This window comes from Branchiostoma floridae, chromosome 2, assembly GCF_000003815.2.
Source record: "Branchiostoma floridae strain S238N-H82 chromosome 2, Bfl_VNyyK, whole genome shotgun sequence".
Lineage (NCBI taxonomy): Eukaryota > Metazoa > Chordata > Leptocardii > Amphioxiformes > Branchiostomatidae > Branchiostoma > Branchiostoma floridae.
The window spans coordinates 20835142-20855336 of record NC_049980.1 but is presented as its reverse complement, the minus strand read 5'-3'; the positions used below and the strand labels follow the sequence as shown (position 1 = coordinate 20855336).

The window sequence follows — 20195 nt, the reverse complement described above, 5'->3', positions numbered from 1 at the left end:
AATAAAATGGAAATTGCGGCATTTTGTTGCCCCATCTATCTTTTGTACGTATTTAGCAACCGGAATACACGTACACCTGACTGACAATGTGTTTAAGAAAATCACGATTTGTTTTTATCAGCTCGGTTGTTAGTATTGATCATTTTCAGCAAAATCAACCAATTAGAGTGCTTGTGACGAAATGCTGGAGAGGTTCTCGAGACACAGCAACAGCGTTTCAGCACTTGGACAGGTTAGAGTGTCGACGCTTTACCGTGAACGTGTTCATGTCCTTTTCTCATTGTACATAAATTCCAAATTGATTTCTTGATTTAAAACAATTCTATAAACGCTATATTTAGTAGAAATCACATATCAAGTCTAAACATGTGTGTTCTCGTTGTATATCTATACAATTACAATGTGATGTTGAAGATACCAGTCCCAGATGCATTTCAGTTTTAACTCTGATAAAGTGTTTTGGTGGACACATCGGCCGAAATGTGAAACCCACAACATAAACAGGAGCAAACAATCAGAGAATACAGACCATAAGGACCGGAAACACAGCATTTTTCTGCTACATGTAGGACTAACTCAAGTTTGCTAAGCTTAACTGTTTAGAATGTACGACTTCGCGTCTCCTTAGACCAGTACATTTTAGGGTTAATTGGTTCTTATGGTTCTTAATAAAACGAACTGTACGTTTTATTACCAACAGCAACTCAATTTCCACAAGAAATGAATAAATGCTCGACGACACATATAATTCACCTTTTATCCCATGATTTACGACGAGAAATTGCATAGAATATAATGAAGATGAAAACATCATCATCGATGATATCCATTCATTGCGGTCCTGGTCTATGGCCCTCCCCATTCATGGCTCCGATATTTACCGTCAGGTGCTTACGAGCCGTTCTTCGCTAATCAATCATTTACCACATCCTATTGTATTGTTTAAGAACCATACGGGCATGCCCTATTAGCTGCCGTATGCTGAGCGCGCTGCGGAGTACAAATAATTAATTGTGTTGGAAGGTTACAAAGTTGGAGATGTGCATTATGTATGTATAACAATGGCGCCTCTTGTCTGTTGCGTGGATAATTGATTGGTACCCAAATCCTCCAGGACACCCCGCGCAGTTTAGTTTATGATTTTAAACAATTTTCCCTGGAATACTCATTGAAAAGGTCAATTAATCTCAATTTCACACGGTGTCTAATCTGAGTGAAACACATAAACCGAAAACGGTCGTACATTCCGTAATTGCCATGTTTAAGGAAATGGAAGCAATTTCACAAAGTGGGTGGATTGAAATATCACAGGTGTAAGCGCAAATGCACAATCGTCATAACATTCGGAGCTCGGAGGATTGTTTCTGCGAAACCAGCTGTCTCTTGTATCTGGTAGAGTGCTGTATCGATGTACAACGGAACGAGGGATAGAAGTGCAGCATTGATACATTCATGATAAAATAACAACGTCATTGAATAATCATATCACCGCCGTTTTGCACCTTTCTCCACGTATCAGATAACAAACGAAGAAATACGGCGTAGTATAGAGTACTTCCGAGGGACGATTTATACTTTGTCACCTGACTGTATTTTAGATTAAATCTGAATGAAGAATGAGCTTTAACCAGAAACGATGGAGCCATGTACCAAACATACGAGTACGGGTGCTGCAGCGTTCCCTGTTTTGTATGCACGAGGTGTGCGCGGTGTAATTATGCACGTTATGGTCGTGAGAATGTGTGGTTTAACAGAATCATTACAAGGCTTTACGGGTTTTATTTCCCGCTCCCCGGGGGAAGATTGGCACGAATTACTCACAGAAGGAATGATTTCAGCCGTCGCCAGTCTGCAGGAGTCTCAACATTACGACGCTGTTAATGCGATTCTAACTAATGCAGAGTTTCCACTCTATCCTTCACGATTACCAGCGTGCCTTTTCCGCGTAAAGCTGTTACCATAGTCACAAGTTCACCCCACTCCTCTCTGGTAGCTGTTGTTCAAAATAAACATTGGCATTGTTTAGATCTGTAAAGATATCACAACCATTACACACAAAACACTATGTCAACAAAGATGTTACATAAAACTAATTTATTATGTCGAACCTCCATGCAACACTCCAATGCAACTCCTATGATACATTGCTTCTACAAGGAGACAATGTTTCTAATTTTGCTGCCAACAAACGCCACGGACATATTGGACGGGAGTGCGAGGGTTTCGGCAGGTTTGTCATATAGTAGCGCCACAGGTAGCGATCACTTCTACATTCACTGCAGTCTGAGCGGTAGGTGATGACGCAAGTAACATCTGCGAATATTTACATACATACATACATACATACATACGTACATACATACATAAACAAGACGGAACCTAACTGCACAGCAGTCAGCCAATACCCTTTCAAGCAACACAGCACAAACATGCACATTAGAGTTTGATAATTTACAGGGCATTTCTAACAGGTATGTAGTCTTCGCTATGTTCTCTTGTGCTACTTCTTCCGACTTGTTTCGTACACAGTTCTGAGTATTCATATACATCACTACGGGTAGGCATCCGTCGTAAATCTGATTAATCGAACAGCAACGTTCTCATTTACATCGTGGTAAGCATTTTAGACTGAAACCAAAATGCTGCATGACCGTAAAACTGAGTTGTAATAAAACGTCACATGGCACTATATGGACTCAATACCCATTACATTTTACATTTCCACTCAACTGTCTAATTATGCTGACACAATAAATGAATATTTACTGCCGAGAGACAGAAAAGTGTCACCAGAGCAGAGGTGGATAAAGCTGTATAATCTGTGACATTTAGGTTGACAACATCAGCGACAAGTGTTCGGCTGGATATATACTGGAGCCAACCGCGTCCTTGGCGAGGCAGCCAAGGTTATCACACGTCGCAGGGGTTTTCACATCATTGCTTATAGCGCGGAGTTTACTTTTTCTATCGCTGCTTTTAGTCGCCTTATACTAGCTACTTGACTCCCTCCGTGGCCAGCGATTCTGAATTCTCTCCACACATGGTCGAGCGGTGTGGCGAGAAATAAGAGCATCTTCCATGCAGTGCGGTCAGGTCATGCATACAGAGACTGGAGTCGATGTTATCAAATGGTGCTTGCAATGTGATCTGCATTCCGATGTGTCTCCACTGCTTCTGAGGCTGAAGGTACCGGGGTGATGTTGAACTCTCCTCACGCTCTACTCTCTGTAAGGAGGTACAAATAACAAGAAGGTCAACTCCGTATGACTGCAGGGAGGCAGAGGATGCAGAAAATGGAAAAATCGATAATTTCCCCTATCATTTAGTAATGGGATCAGCCTTTACTCAGGCGAGGTCACCTCACACTAACATGTAATCTAATCAACGAAGATTCAGTTTTCGGTCGTCGCGGAGGATGAGATGCGGTAATAACATTATACCCATTGGATGCAGCCTTGCAAAAGGAATGTCTCCCCATCAGAAGCAAAGCGACTGCATAACTTCTGTGCTACATAAAATAATGCACACTGTGGATTTGGTCGTAGAAGGTAACATTAAAGAAGAACGAATTGGTAACATCGTTGTAAACATTGTTATATGGGCATTCGCGCATTGACGCATGATATTTGATATCTTCAGACCAGACCATTGCCCTAAAACTGATCACCCATAGCAACAAGATAGAGCACAGTTCACATACCGGCGTGGTGTAAAGGATGCAATCGGGGAATGAACCACGCCTGGCGATTGCTGACCAGAAAGAACCGCTGCTGAAAGATGAAGGCAATGGTTAGGTCTATAAGTCATAACGTTTTATAGATATCTGTGCGGTACGCAAATGCCGCGTGCATGGGACATTGCAGATGAAAGATAGCCCACACCCAGCGATAAGATCATGCTGCTTATGATTCAGTCGTAAAGATAAAGTAAAGATGGTAAAGCGGCTGCTCCTCTATTGAGGCGAAGCGTAACGTTTCATGACTGACTGACAGTGCAATGGCAGTGCGAAACAGAGAAAGATGTCAAATATTTTTTGTATATCTAATGAGCAAATTTAATCACTGATGAATCTATTGCATATGATATGACACTTAACGATTGTGTGGTACTCCACAAATTTTAGAAAAACCATCAGGTACTATCCATTTGGCTATGATCTGTAGTCGGTATGCAGTGAACGTGAATCATCGCCAGTTACACCACGGCCATTAATTACATCATCGATAATGGTATGATTCTACTCGTGCTGCCCACGCCTGTTGAATGAGACGTCTGTTTTCAGTCTTAATATTCTCTACGGCAACCACCAGTTTTAAAGTGGTACTAGATTCTGACGTATGAACTTCCTTTATCTTATCAATTTCGCCATCTCCCACAAACGCAAAATGGGGAATTATAGACTTTGAACTTTACAATCATAAATACAATTAATATGTGCATCTGACTGGATGCACAGACCAGCTCCTACATCAAATGTCTATACTCACCATTATAAGGGTCATATTGTCCAACAACAGGGAAGCCCACGCCGATGTGTGTGTGGTGGTGGGTGTGCACGTGATGCTGAGGAGTGGTCCCCTTACGGTCGGCTTTCTCCCCGGACTCAGCTGCGGGTTTCTCCGTGGAACTTTCCTTCGGTGCCGGTGACGGAGGCGACTTCTGCTTGGCGGCAGGCTCTTCCTTCTCCTTTCTGGGGGAAGGCTGCTGGGGGTAGTGTGAAATGGTGTGCGTCTTCTTCGGTGGGGCCTGTTTGTCAGGCGAGTCTGTGCCCTTCCCTGGGGCAGGGGACATGGTGGGAGGCCGGTCGTGCGCGGCGGCAGACTGACCTTTGTATGACGAGCCGAGGACTTGTTGTGGTGAACCTGCCGGGTCTCCTTGGTACCGGAACTGTGGATGGACATACGGAGCACCTGCATAGCCTATGGGGTACATTCCTCTGTAGGCCGGGTCCAGGTGCATAGCAGCATATGGGTGCACGTAGGAATACTGCGACATGTATGGGTAAGGAACTTGGCGTGAAGAGGACGAACTGTCTCTTCTACCATCTTGGCTTTTCCTGTCATTCGAATCCCGACCTTCCTTCAGACGACGTTCAAGATGTTTGGCCGACTGCTCAGATTCCTTTGAATCTTCCTTGGACAATAACCCGGGACTTTTCTTGTTCGGCGTTGATGATCTGCTACTCTGTCCCGAACTGGGTTCCTTCAGTTTAGCGGAATGTTGTTTCTCCGTCTCTTTGCGACTGCCTCCGCCGTCAGAATGCCGCTGCTTCTGGTCGGTCCGTGGACTGTGATTCTGCCGCGGCTGTGGATCGAGTCTGTTCTGTGAGTGTTCAGCTTTGATCTGCCGCCGCCGCTCGTCCTCCATTTTGTGCTGTTCGGCCACCCGCTGCTGGTACAGGTAGTACTGCCGCATCTCCTCCTGCTGCTGAGCGTACAGGATCCTGGGATCGAAGCCCATCGCTGCTGTACAGAGAAAGGGGCACAAACAAGTAGACACACTTCAAACAAACAAAAATGAAACTTTAAAGATCTGCATACGGTTCTAAAAGTGTGTTCCACAAATGCTACTTCATTCAACATGACGTTTGACATGATTACCTTGTGATGATGATGATGATGAGGATGAAGATGGCGTCCTACGTGGGCCTGACTCTAGTTGTGCCTTTAACGCAATGCTCTCTCTCATGATCTGGTGATTCTCACTCTGCTTGGCTTTCAGATTGTCCGTGTCATCAGCCCGTTTCAGCGGGGGCGGCTGGGAGGGATAAGAAGAAGAGCTGCTAGCCGGGGAAGATTCTCCATCTTTTGAGTCCTCCTTGGCTCTGGTGTCTTTAATGGGCTCGAGTTGAGGCGGATTGGAGGCGTCCATTTGGTCAGAGTCCTTCCCCTCCACACCCTTCTCTTCACCACGGAAGTCAGAACTACCCTTCGACCCTTCCGAGTTCTCTTTCCCGTTATCTTTTACCTTCCGGTCTTGGTCAGACCTGAATCTTGATTGTTGTTCTTCCATGAGTTTTTCATATTGTTGCCTGTACTGCGGGTCGGCAGCCGTCAGGTAATTATGATAGGCCGGATCGATGCGGTACCCGTGGTAGGCGAGGTACTGATAATGAGGATACTGTGCATAGCCCGGATGCTGTGATTGTCGCTGCTGCTGCTGAGGAGACTGCCGTAGCTTCTCCTGCTTATCAGGTGGTGTTGTGGACTCTCGGGAGGACGCTGAACTCGGTCGTGATTTTTTGTGGTCTGGCTCTTGTGTTCTTGAATGCATGTCTGTATCGGTACTACCATCGGATTCTCTTTTAAGCGGATTGTGTAAGGAGGCAGTGGCACTTGTTGCCGTATGAGATGCTCTGATGGAGGCGTAATGAGACTGAAAACCTGAAGACATTTCACCATCATCGTCGGTCTTGATGGATGTTTGATTGGCAGGCTCCCTATCTTCTACTCGACGAGAGCTCCTCGATCTCCCACCGGATTTGTTTGGATCATTTCCCTCATCAGATATGTCCGAGTAGGCAGGACTGCCACTTTCTGACCGCGATGCCTCAAGTTGTTGTACAAGCGGCGTCTGATTGGGCGTTGCGCCGCTAGATGAATAAGAGAACTTATTATTGTCAAACGTCCTTACAGTGGAGGGGATGTTACTGCCTTGAGCATCACGTAACAAAACGGAACTTATGACGTCAGTTAACGTGGTGTGGCCGTTTGGAGAGTTCGACAGGGGGAGACCAAATTTGTCCACCTTTTGGGGAGCGATGTTATGACTACTTTTAATAGACGACTTTTCCTCGGCGTGCTCTATTGATAAATTACAGGGAACATCACTTGCTTTTGGTCCTTTCGTGTCCTCTTTGCTCTTTAACTCCTTTGAAACTCTGTCTTTCTCCTTGTCTTTATTCTTATCCTTACTTCGTTTTTTCTGCTTGTGTTTCTTCTCCTTAAAGCTGGGAACAGATATGGTTTGAGGCGGTGGTTCTCCCATGATTGTTGGTTTGGGCTGGATAGGTTTCAGCGCCGTGGAAGGTGTTTTGGGTGTTGTGGAGATGGCTTGTATCCCAGAAGCGGCCACGTTTGAAGAGGAGAATGATGGGATCGCTATCAGGTGTGGGACGGCTGGCGCAGGAGCGATAGGCCTCGCCGCTTTACTCTTCCCGGTGGTTCTCTCGTTCTTAGACGACCCCCCGCTACCAGGCGATTTCTTTGATTTTTCTTTGTCGCTTCCTATCTTGGATTTCTCCGCAAACCCGGTAACATCTCTTTCCGCGTGAGCTGTGGTGCTCTGAATCACGGACGTTTGCTGTGCCATGAGTTGCTGCTGCTGGGGAAGCTGAAACACGTTGACATTTGGGGGTGCAGTTGGTGACCCCACGCTGGAGGCATCTTTCCCGTCCATAGAATTTAAATTCGCACTTGGAATCCCTCTTGGATCCGAATGTCTATTGAGAATCGCTCCGGGGCGAGCAGAATGCGCTCCGATAAACGATAACGCGTCTACTCCGTGCTGAAAGCCGTTTTGCACGCCGTGATGCTGGTCCATCTTGGACTTCTCCCGCCCATCCTGTCCACCGGAGTTACTTCTGCCCTGGCTGCGAGGACCTCTTCCTCTGGCAAAGAAGTCAAATTTCCCCTTCCCCGAGGAAGCAGCAGTTTTAGCTGTTGGCTTCTCAGTAGGAAAACTAACTCCTGGAAAGTCGTACTCACTGGCTGCTTCAGCCTTGATCTTCAACAAGCTCTCCGATTCCTTCAGCTGTATGTTATCTTGCTCTTTCCTCTTTAGGCTATCGAGCTTTTCTAAACTGTCCAAGACTTTGTTGGGCATCTCGTCTTCCCTCTTCGCCAGATCAGCCGACCCTAGGTTCTGCCGCTCTCTGTCGGCCAGTTCTCTGAGTTTATCTGGAATGGCTACCATACACTGCTGCAAGAGTTTCTCTTCTTTAATCAAAGAGCTCAGAGCGGATGGAGCCGTGGCAGTTGTTGTGTTCTCTTTGCGGTTTTCAGGTGCCGCCTTTGTGTCTTCCAGATGAGCGTGCGCTTGATGATATCTCAAGCCGTTGATGTGTTTGTACTTTTTGTTACAGTTCACGTGAGGACACTCTATCAGGGCAGGTGCAGGCCCCTCGCCTTGTGGGGTGGGGGTACTTCGCGAATTTGCCCTCATTCGCTTTGCAGGCTTGACTTCGTCCGTGCTTGACACGGATTCGCCGTCTGTAGACGACTTTGCCTTACGTTTTGTCCCCGGCGGTGTGTCAGGCTTCCCATCGTCGTCCCTTGTGGGGGTTTTGTTGTTCCCCTTCCGCCCAGTCTTCCCCGTGCCGTTGCTGCCGTTCCCGTTGTTGTTACGCAGCTTGCTGTGAATGGAGGAGCGCGTCTCGGTGAAGTTGCTCATGTCCTCGCCGGACGCGTTGTTGTTCCGGGCACGCTTCCCCCGGCTAGCCTTGGCGGGAGGAGGCGGCGGCGGTTTGGTTTCCATATCACTGGTCGGAGACTCGCTAAACCTGGAGAAACAAATTTGGGGGAAAATTATGACATGGGAAGAACAAAATTTCCAGAACACTTGACCCAATAACAATAATTCAAACCAAACAACAACAATGATTACTATTTGTTTGACTGTCTCTTAAGGTATGGTATTATTTTGTAACTTCCAATAAGCATTCGGGCATGGACTTGAGTAAAAGATGATCATTATTGCATTAATATTTTGTTTACCGCTTTGTTGTCAGTTCCCTGTTGTTGATTATATTCTAGTTCCATACAGATCCGTTTAAGATTTTCCGTGTCGTTTTTTTTCTCGTGTATTATTTCGTCTGAAAGATCATCTGTGAAAATCACTAGGTATAGAATTCGTCTTGCTTAAGGGCCAATCAAATATCTCTCATCCTACCTGCAAGTTCTTTCCTTCCATAATTTACTGATCGGCCACAACCAGCCGGAATTACTCCGCGGTGTGTTTTGAAGCGCTGTAACACTAATCGCATTTTAAGTAGCCAAGATACCTTAACGCTTTAATTATAGCGCTTTGTTGGTGATAAAGAGAAAATCCGACTTATGAGTAAAAGGCACTTTGTGACAGACAATCTTTGGTTACATTGCAGACGTGGTCTGCATGATAACCAGCCATTCTCCCCTCATATTAACCAGCTTCTGCACGGTTCACCGATCTCCCACGTTGTAACGACGTCAGCTCAACGCCGCAGCTATAACGTTAGAGATGGGAAATTAGATTCCCGGATTTTCTGTACTTGGCCAGGATCCTTGCCTGCGCGGGAACCTTATCTTGACAGACCCATGCAGCATTCTCCAGCCTCCGCATCATGATTGCTGTCCAAACCCTGGGCACCGGCCAATCAATAACTAAATTGAACTCTTCTATACGATTTACGATTTGGACGAACGTGAGCCTTTTTTATCGCGCTTTGGGGGAAAGAAATGCCAAAACTACATTTGTGCTGGCGGTAAAAAATTCCGTTATCCTTGCCGTGAAATGGCGGTAATTTATGTTTTCAGTGATGTTCGAATGTCTTTTATAATATCTCAAAAAGCAATGATACAAGACGTGACAACTCAATTAGTGATAAGCACAACTTCCGTGATGAATGCTGGTAACTAACTCACCTGGGTGGAGCCCAGTCATGTTTGCTACAGTCCAGCAGGGTTCCCACGTACGTCTTGTTGCGCCAGGTAACGTTCACCACCAGAACACCTGTGGGGAAAACGGAGAGAGAGTTGAAAGTACAGTTAAGCCTCGACGATCTCTAAAACAAACATATAGTTTAAACAAACGGTGTAGCAGCCTTTTGATACCGTGTTGAACATTGAATCAAAGTAATGATTTGCTTGTATTTTTCTTCACATGATCTTCGCATGATCGCAACAATCGCAAATGTTATAAAGATTACGTGGGGGATACTAGCTCATCATAGAGCACGGGGGCAGTAATGTTTGATCACTTGTTCAAGTGTACATCAACCCAACGTTATGGAGATGCTTGGAAAAACTGATATTTGATCAGTGATTTTGTTGTATTAAATCCTGGCATGAAAGATTACACTGTCTTGACTTCGTGAAGGTTACATGACGAGCCCTCCCCATGAATGCCGTAACGGCGTTCTGTTTCATGTCCCCCTCACCACTGCCGCTGTTTCAGGTCACCCCAGGGACGCCTCAGCCGAGAAAAACATTTCTGGTAAAACCTGAAGGTCAAAGAAACATAACGACTTCCTCGTTCTCTAATGTCCGCTCGCACCGTCTGGGTAACGAACCTTTCCAGTTGGAGGTCAGGCCACCCCGGACCACAGGGCAAATTACTGCGATGATTTGGCGGCAATGGCTTTTAGTGGCCCCCCTGTCAGGCATGGATGAGCGCACGGCCACTAGATATAAAGGGTTATGTTCTACACGGGCTGGGTCACGGCAACACAGGGGACAAATTTCACTCAGGAGGAGGGAGTGGTTACAACGGTTGGAAAGGAACAAGAAAGATAACGTTACCAAAACATAACATTATTGGAAAAGGCAAAATGGAAGATCGATTTCGAAGCACCAACTGAGTTGTTCCAGACAGGATCTCGCTCATTAGGACGCTACATGTATCATATCGGTATCTGCACAGAATCCTTTCAACATGCAAAGAAAGGATATTGATATTTGCATATTGATCTTTTTATCATTGTGCCGATCGGTGTGCAAAAGTCAAACCGTGTTGTAGGCTTGGTGAGACAAAGTGCCCTCATGTGTATGAACGCAGCTGTTACTGGAATATTTGTCAGATTAATTGTGATTTTCCTCCGTGTAGAATATCATCTTTTTTTTCAGGAGGGAGCGGTGGTAGAGGGGAAACATTCGGCATCTGAGGCCACGAGAGAGAGAGGAGACATCCAAAACCATTTATTGATTAGATTTAGCACGACAATCGCAGCAGACGCCGTTTTAATGCCAATTTTATGTACAGGCTACCGGCTGAGCTGGCTAATGGCACATGATTCCCGCCAGTCGAGTTGGCGGGTAATCATTCCCCAGCTATTGACCTCTTTCCTGCCCGCTGGAAAATGTAAGGGATGGCTCTACGTTTATCTTGTAACATAGGTCTGACTGAGACGATACAATTCCCTCCACTCCGTGGGTATAATGTGTGCACAAGCACCCCACCGCCTCTCACGACCCACTCCTGACAGAACTATTTATGCCTGTATCTCTGAAGCTCGCAGTAAAAACGCCTCTCGAGCTGCCGGTCCGTGCCGTGATTTGCACGTTAACTGGAATATTTAAAGAGCGGCATGACCTCCCGCAACCCTGGGATAGGGGGCGACCGGCTGGGATTAGGTAAATGGCAATGAAGATCTATTTTCGGTCGATGACACTTTATGATGCTTTCTCCCTGTTTCTTGAGCCACGCAACGGTAGAGCCGACGGCATTACTTTATGGCCGTGACTTACGTTTCCAGACCTATCCTGTGACTAAAGCGGTGCTAAAGCACGTATACAATGTTCCACGCTGAGCTCTATCAGGGTAGTGGCGCCTGAAGTTCCCTTGTACGTGCGCGGACTACTAACGTTACAGGGCTCAGGATCATTCATCGGCATACAGGCGCCGTGCTACTCGCTTACAAAAAGTCAGAAATGAATTCACACGACAGAAAAAAACCTTACAGTATTCTGTTTATATGAATTGTGCTCAGGTAAGGACAAACCCTTGGTATCCGATCGCTAGGTGTGACTGATTATCGGATATCGTTACACTTGGACACGTCAGAATTGATCTTGCAGCGCAAGGACGGTCACTTCGTGGAAACTTTTAGTCTGATACAGATAGTTATATGGGGACGGCTCGGCCTGTCTGGAACCACCATAGGACATGGTTTAGGTTTGTCCTGATCAGGACATAGTGTTTCGCATGTCTGTCTTCAAACTACCTTGACACATTTTTCTTCCGTCTTTAGACAAAGGCAGGTATCCTGTCACGGCCCCTTCCTCCGTGCCGCCAGCACATATCTTTATCCCAGATGACTGGGGTTTGGTTGTTACAGCGCCTATTGATTCCAGTGTCTCGCCTGGAAGGCACTGTGGGTCGATTACTTGTTGCCAGTAGATGATGTACCAAAACCTCATCAAATCCGCCAAATTAGTCATCGGCCCACAACCGCCTACAGACATCTCCGGGCAGACAGGCTGGCTGGCGCGGCCCGCTGCAAGGATCGCGCGGGAAATCCTTACAACAGGGAAGGGGAGAAAAGGGCACACGTTTCGCATGTTGATACCGCTAGATATGCTGGATCTGGAGGAAACGACGGGAATCCGGCCGCAAGCACATAATGTGTTTCGTGAAATATCAAATGGCAAGCAAAATGTGCAAGGTTGATGAGACCGCTTTAACATACATTAGACGTCATGAGAACACATTACCCGTTGTGGTGATTAAATCTGAAGTTAAAAGCAAACCAAATCAAAGAGATGTTTACTTGAACTGAACCCGTGATTTGGTTCCTCTCAGTTTTAAACCCCCATTGGATGCCGAAATCTTACTGAACCAGCACAGAACAAAAGGCTCTGTTAACCCCCCGTTCACCTTTCCCTATCAAGATAGATGGACGATATCCAATAGTCATTGATTAGGCTTTCCACATCGTACCCGCTCATTACTGTACACGCCGTGACATGTGGCTGGATTTCCGGCATGTCGTCCCTGGGAGACATGAACGAGACATTGACACCATTATCGGATCAGCGGCGCAACGAGCAGTCTGCTTTTCGGATCAGTAATTATCTTATTGGGCAGTTAACCGCCGGGGTTGAAACTTAGGCGCGGCGTCAGGACGGGGCACTATCAGTCAACTCGCACGTGTCTAGTTCCATCCCGTTAATCGATAGTAAAGATTGAAATATGATCGCTTGATGAGAGAACGTCATTCAAATCGATAACACTCAAAGTCACCCCGTTGTGCTGAGTCGACATGAGCGGATTTTATGGCGGGTGCACACATCGCAATCAGGTCAGGAATGAAGGTCTGACGGAAAATCAAAAGATTACGCTTATAGACTTCACTGTATACTGGTGTATAGTACTAGTAGCATGGAAGTGGTGAACTGCGATGTCAGGAAGTCTTGGTTTGGGTGTGGTACGACACACAGCTTTCAGGGGGTGGCCCGTGGGTCATGATAGCCGCTACTCAAACCACAAATTTAAATCCCACTAAGTGGACAGTGTACACAGTAATCAGCCTGTGCCCTGTCACCAAGCGGAGGAGTATTGGGGTGTCGATGACAGGCAGCGTCATGCAGCCTTTCATACCTACTCGGACATGACGCCACAGCTCTCCGATATTGTTTTAGGGCGTTCTTTGGCTACAATATGGCGGCAACTGAGTTGCTACAAGCAGTTTTTCTGACAACATGTAGTGTTTGGAATTATCAAACCTCTACTGTTCATCCATACTAAGAAGCAGAAGTAAACTGGCAGTAAAACATGTTGCAAACCAGAATATCAATCAGTTCGAGAGTGCAAGCCTCCTTGTTAAATAAAGGCAGTGTGGTCATCTGTATACCATTTACTTTGAAGAGACCTGTACTTTCATGGGAAAAATTGCTAGAAGCTGAAAATTTCAACATCTTTTCCCGTTAATGATGTCTATCTACAAACAATGATCAATTGATATATCATCTAGGGCGCCTGCCATCATCAGATGCGTACATTTACGTAGTGATGACATAAGGAGAACCAACATAGGTAATCCTTACCTCGAATTGTGCTGTTTTCTATTGGAGTTAACTCCAATTTTTCACCATGTAGTGCAGCTAAGAACTTGCCATGGGCTGAATTCAGCAGAAGGCAAGTTCTTAGCTGCACTACATGGTGAAAACTGTGCAGTAGTTCCGGATGTTGATGACGTTATGAGTTCGTGGGTTTCTTCTGTACTTATCCTACTTTGCATGGCGCCATCGTTGCACTAACACAAATGTTCCCACTTGACTCAGTTGAAAATTAGTTAGGCTATGGACGTTATCTTTGATAGTTTTCCCCAGCACTGAACTACTACAAACCAAAGAACGGTCACAGTGATGGTGATCCTCTTGTGGGCTTTTCAAAATTGATGGATAAGTAAAATTTCAAGAAGCTTAAGGTGCAGGGGGATCAACAACTGTAAAAAATTTCTTTCCGCAAAGGAAATAACGTGGCGACAAAGGATAGTTGACCCGACAAGGAGCAAGACTTTGCTAGGTTTTGATTACTTGTTGACAAAGTTTAATGACGGTCCTCCAAAATCAATGTTCAATATTCGATGTCGTAAGGAATAGATAATGCATGAGAGGATCCGAAATCTAAGATTAGAAATCTATAGAAAATTATTTCCCTTCTGAAATCATCCACCCCAGTCGTTATTGAAAATGTGGGGCTTTTCATCCTTCACGACTTTCATTTAAAACCCACATTAGCAGACGTGCCGTTGATATAGAATCGTATCAATAATTATAACAGACAAGCAACGAAGTCATTGTCTGTTTCAGTTGTATGCTATATGTTTCACTTTATGCTATTATTCTATCGTTAAGTGTCGTTCGCCTACGGGCACGAATTTGCGATAGAGCTTATCATTAAAAAATGGTCACATTGCCCTGTCACTTTCCCATAATAGTTTAATGGTATACAGAAAAACGTACAGATGGATACGTACATGGAGTGATCAAATATTTGTCTCTAAAATTGGATCCAACGACATTGGAATCTTGAATGGAACGAAAAGCAAAAGAAATAGGGTGCCGACAACCACGGTGATTTTATGTGAAGGCAGCAACGTTAACGTGTCTTGAAATTAACTCCAAAAATCATAAGCGACAAAGCTCAGATGTAAAATGAATCGAACTTGAAACTTCAGCTTCTATGGTGACAAGTAGACACAGACACCTCTATCTTACATCAGTTTACGTTCAACCGAAATACCGGGAGTGTCTCTATACATCAGCCACCCCGAATCAATTTTTCATGACGTGTTGCAAATTTGAGTACAAGACAGGCTAATGTTCCGCATATTGGCTACAAATTAATTCCTGGGCTAACATTTCATAAAGCCATCTCTTTTCACTGGCGCATCGATCGTGGCCGGTGCAATTATTGTGTTTTGGAGGAGGCCAGAGATCTGGCTGTGTGGCGGCGCTGGCTCGCCCTGTGCAGTGGCGGGTCCAATCTGACATGAACCGCGGGCCATAGGGTTTACTTGCCGCTCATGTTTGCCTATCTGTGACTGACTATTGGCATAAACTTGGCAAATACAGATGGGTGCGACACCCCAAAAAATTGTACAGGAAAAATATAAAAAGAATCACTGGTAACGTTTTAACTCCATTAGATATTCACGGTAAAAGTTATTTTCGGAATGAACTTGCCCGTGATTTATATTTTATTTCATCCAGCACGTCGTGGGTGCTCAACCTATTTTTACGGTCCCCGATAACATATCTCACTGACTGATATCTCAATCCTTTGTGCGAAACATCGAGTATAGCAGTCCGGAAGACGTCAAGCAACTTGAACTCGAGTTGATCCAATATGCCTATGACATGTGTTATCATCTACCTGGATAACGGGAGTTTTTATCATGAACGTATTCAGCATGTTGCTTACATCATTCGTATCTTAGATGCTGTAAGAAGAGAACATCTCAAGTTTGTGTAGTAGGGGACGTGCGTCATTGAGACCCTTAGGATGAAAGCACCGTTTGAAGACGCCACCAGCTCCTCCAGGATTCGAGGTGGTCTTTATACCAGCTCAGAGCTGCAAGGTTTGTCCGGCAGCCGCGGCCCGCTGGCTGAGCCTGTGATATTTTATAAAATATCACGGTGTTTCGTGAGGTTTTGATGCCTGACGATCGAACATGTAGATGAGATACTCATAAGTCATGATTTCAATATCCAGACAAGACGTGGGCATAAATGAAAGGTTTTTAGTTTTACTGACGTGCTTGTTGAGTCTTGTTGACGTACTAGGTGTTGCAAGCGTCGTTGCTTTCATTTTTCCCAACTAGAGAGGCAGGGTGAGGAGCATGTCTAGTCAAAATAAAATCTGATCTTCGAGAAAACGTCGATCCACAGCATTTACAGACATGTAGTTTGTATCCCTTTGTTTTGACGAAAACCAGGTAGAAGCAAACAATACAATTTGCCTTACATTTACTCACACTAGACTGATGCATACGAGCTAAAGCGTGCGGTTTTATAGTCACTCTGAAAGTGAACTTCAAGATGGCTGTCGGTAATGCTTGTTGTGTTTTGGCAGTACACCAGGCCACCACTGAGAGGCAGGCCCAAACGACGGTTCAATAGAACCTCATCGTTACCGGAATGTAAATGTCGATTTCTTCCGGCCCCACCCAGGTATCGACTGTTCCTCCATGAAAGCCGTGGGACGAAACGTGAAATAAAATTATAAAACTAACGTCAGACTATAAAGAGAAATTAAAAATCTGGTTTTGCAGACCTAGGATATTTTCTGGAGAAAGTTGCTTTATGTGAAACCGTTTAGGAAGCAGCGGTGAAAGCCTGTTTCAGTCATGACATCTTTGACGATCACACGATCCATCGAAATACTTAGTAGCAAGCAGTGAACATCGAACATCATATCAAATATACATAAAGCTGTTGAATTATCTCGTAATTCTAGTCTTTTTTCATTGACAATGGTTTTGACAGATCTGTTCCAAGTACGTGCATTGTAAGCAAAGCTAAAATGTCTGCCTATGCTGAGAAGAATGTCGGTGTTCCCTGCATATCAAATGGTAACACATTTCATCCATAGCGAGCTCTAAATGAGGTTGAATGGAGTTGGCTAGACGGATAAATGGGTTAATCCCGCAGCAACACGAGCAGTTAGAAAGATTGCAAATCATGTGATTGTCGTTAACCGGCTCACATTTTTAAATTCTGCAGTTTTGAGTGATTTATTTCGATAATTGCACAGAAACCATATCTATGTAAAGTACTCATGGGAGGAAACTGCCGCATATTGCTAGTGGCTGTGTGGGCGGGAAATGGGCCATCTGTAGGAAGGACGTCTGTGGAAAATTTGGAAATCAATGGTTTTAGCAAATCGGTAACACCAGGCGAGATCACGGCATCCATTCAAAACAGCGCCAATGCACAGTGGCAAATATGTGTTCAGACACCTCATCACTGTGAATAAAATCAGGAAGTAACGGAAGGTGAAGGTAAAAGAGTAATAGTGCATACTTCGTCTCCCGAGAATGTCAAACATATATATATGTATATATAGATATGTTACACAGTCTGTCGAACCAGGAAATTTGACAGGATCTAGTAAAAAGCAACGCACACCGCACTCTGGGTACAAAGTAACCGGTTCGATTTGCCGGTCGTTAAAACCCTGGGCTGTTCATGGTGCCTTTTCCCGCCAACACGGCGCCGCGGGATCGCACGTCTTTCCAGAACCAATTTGAATTATTACGGAGCCTACGTTTAACATTGTTCGTGATTGAATTAGTTTCAAGCACTGGTATCTTTTCATCATTGTCTTTGTGCGACACAACACTGAGATATCAAAGTATATCTCAGGCATGTTCTTAATGAAATGTATCTAAAATAGACGAAGTATAATTCTAGTATCATATTTGTTCAAAAATTAATTGGTTTGGCTACAACAGATAACAGGATAACTCACGTGTTAAGACTGTTTATTTTTGCAGTTTTAATTCTCAAGTTCCGATCTTGAGGAAGCAATATTCCGTTATTGTGTGGCCTATAGCTTTAATGCTGGGATCGGGAAAACTGCCGTGACGGGTTCAGTCTGTGTGCCTTTAATTTCACACATTAGCAATTCATTCTAAATCCCCGATGTGTATGGGGAAAGGCAGAGGAGAGAGTAAACGGGCCTGCCCGCCGCCCGGCCGACCGACATCCCCAGTGAGCAACCCGATCGTTAATTTCCATGCGGAAAATTAACTTGCTCCGCAGTAATCACTGTAGATATTGCGTGGCATAAGGCCGGCCGAACCGCTAAACTCCAGCGGAATTTGTAAAAGGGGGGATACAGAGTATTTACTTTCCCGGGATGAAAGCTCTGCAGGGTTCGCGAGCCGCAACAAGGCGCGGCGGAGATCGATCTCCCGCGCCAGGCACAGCCGCTGCAGGATTAAACTGCTTGGAGGACGGAAAGAAAACCATCAATCTCCTGTACATCCCACTCTATATCAAGCGGCTTTATCTCGTATCATCAGCGTAAACGCGTCGCTCAATGACAGCGCAAGCTCGCCGAAGCAATTAGTCAGAACCTATGGGCATAAAACGTTTGTATGATTGCACTTTAAATCTTGGAACGATAACATCGGGAACAGACCCGTGTCACCCGCTTGGAATAACAAATGCTCGCGCCGGCCCGACGGTTTTTACTCTCTAGGATGTGGCGGCGAGCCGCCGTCTTCCCTTAAATCATACGTCTGATGGCACTTCCATCATCTCCTGATACGATCGTCGCGAGACAGCTACCCTATCCAAATGTTCCCATAACGCGGCATTACGTTAGTTTTAAGCTGGCCATACATTCACGCTCCCCGGAGCGGCCTGACAGCAATAGGCCGGCTGAGCTGAGTTATCGCTCACGCAAACACTGCCTCAACGGACCGATCCGGCAGTAAAAACCACAGGGGCTTTGTAAGCCGGACACTCTCTCTCTCTCTTTATTTCGCCGTGTTGCGTGTTTTCCAAAATATTTTCACGGGTGTAAAATGATAACACACGAAAATCTATTGAAGAGAGATGATACGCTTGTTCCAACATAAAGACTAAAACAAAATGGCATTTTCTCAGGAAACATTGAGAAGAATCATTAGCCTCCAATAGTCTTTCTCTTTTCACACACTCCCTTAAGAAAGGCATAATCCATCCGGCCTATTTACCATTTTTCCGCTGTCGAACACCTTTGTGACGTCATCGACGCACTGACTGGCCGATTTCTGAACAAAAGTGCGGAATACATTACAAGATATCCTCTGAATGTCGCTGCAATAATAATAATGAAAACAGTAAGATGACAGGAAACTTTCCTATATACTAGAAGTGCCTGGCACTACTTGATTATTGGTCTCACCAAGGAGGTTGAAAATAGGGACAAACTCCTTGGTCTCACTCAAGAAGACAAGAGTTTTTTTACACATATGTATCAGTTATTTCCTGCAATGTTTAGTGACCATTACCTGAAAATTTGATTCTTTGATGTACGGAAGATAGCCCGAGAAAAATTTATCTCTCCATTTACATCATTTTTCTTTACATTTCAAAAATTCATATTCATTCTGTAATCAGCCCATTTAAATGTACGCCCTTACAAATACGCACCGGTTGCCATGCATTTGTGTTTATTCCTGAATACACGTATACCATCAACATGAACTTTCAATCGTACAGCCTTGGGATATAACAATGGCAACTACTGTGACCAATTTGTCAAATCCTGCTTTACATCATATTTCATTATCCGGATACTGAATGAATGAAACAAACATTAAGTGTCTTTAGTGTTATCGTATTTTGTGTCCCTTTGCATTTAGCCTTCTTTTCTTTCGTTTTTGAGGCTACCAACTTCAATTTGCTGAAGACTTTTGTAGCCTATATAGGAAAGTCGTGTAAAGTGCCTTTCCCAAGGGCACAAGATCGGTGACACGGCGGGGTTTGAACTCAGGACCTTCTGGACTTGAGTCAAACGTGCTGCCGATTGCGCCGCGCGGTCCCAGCCTTCGGGCATAACTTTCCAAATGAAAATAATCATTATCATTATCATCAATATTAACAAAAAGATATGACAAAGGTGAAATTTGAATAGATCAATAAGCAAACCGGCCCCTGTCTAAAGACATTACAGATAGATGCAAGTACTGTGTTTTCTAATGACAACTCAGGTAAATAAGTATTCGGAATTTTAACAACCACTCTCTGCTATTTAATGACCGACCGAGAAATCTCTTGTAACAAAGAAACCACTGCTGGAGTTATGGTACCGACAAGTGGCTTCCATAAAACAACTGAAACAGTCTCTGTACCGTGGAGTTGATGGGATCGAAGGAGAGAGTTTATTCTGTCGGTCGTAAGCCAGAGCGAAGGCTGACTTCGGCTATGATTTCACACTTCAATATGTGCTGCGGCAACCAGGGCCTCGCGGGGCAATTAGCCGGAATCGATGGAGGCGAGAGA

The 20195-nt window shown here is 44.9% G+C and overlaps 1 protein-coding gene across 6 annotated transcripts in view; it reads right to left on the bottom strand.

Annotated features, from left to right (window-relative positions):
- Window positions 1–2075: 2075 nt before the first annotated feature.
- LOC118409664 (zinc finger protein 608-like) overlaps window positions 2076–20195 on the bottom strand; it is a 41267-nt gene continuing 23147 nt past the window's right edge. For 4 of the 6 annotated variants that reach the window (XM_035810839.1, XM_035810843.1, XM_035810840.1 and 1 more), the window contains 5 exons: window positions 9621–9708; window positions 5601–8500; window positions 4488–5465; window positions 3701–3770; window positions 2076–3225 (listed from right to left, as the gene is read on the bottom strand). In XM_035810839.1, the coding sequence (XP_035666732.1) occupies window positions 3219–3225; window positions 3701–3770; window positions 4488–5465; window positions 5601–8500; window positions 9621–9708 (4043 nt within the window). In that variant the 3' untranslated portion in view covers window positions 2076–3218. The remainder of the gene's footprint in view (window positions 3226–3700; window positions 3771–4487; window positions 5466–5600; window positions 8501–9620; window positions 9709–20195) is intronic. The other 2 variants (XM_035810842.1, XM_035810841.1) reach the window with 2 other exon arrangements.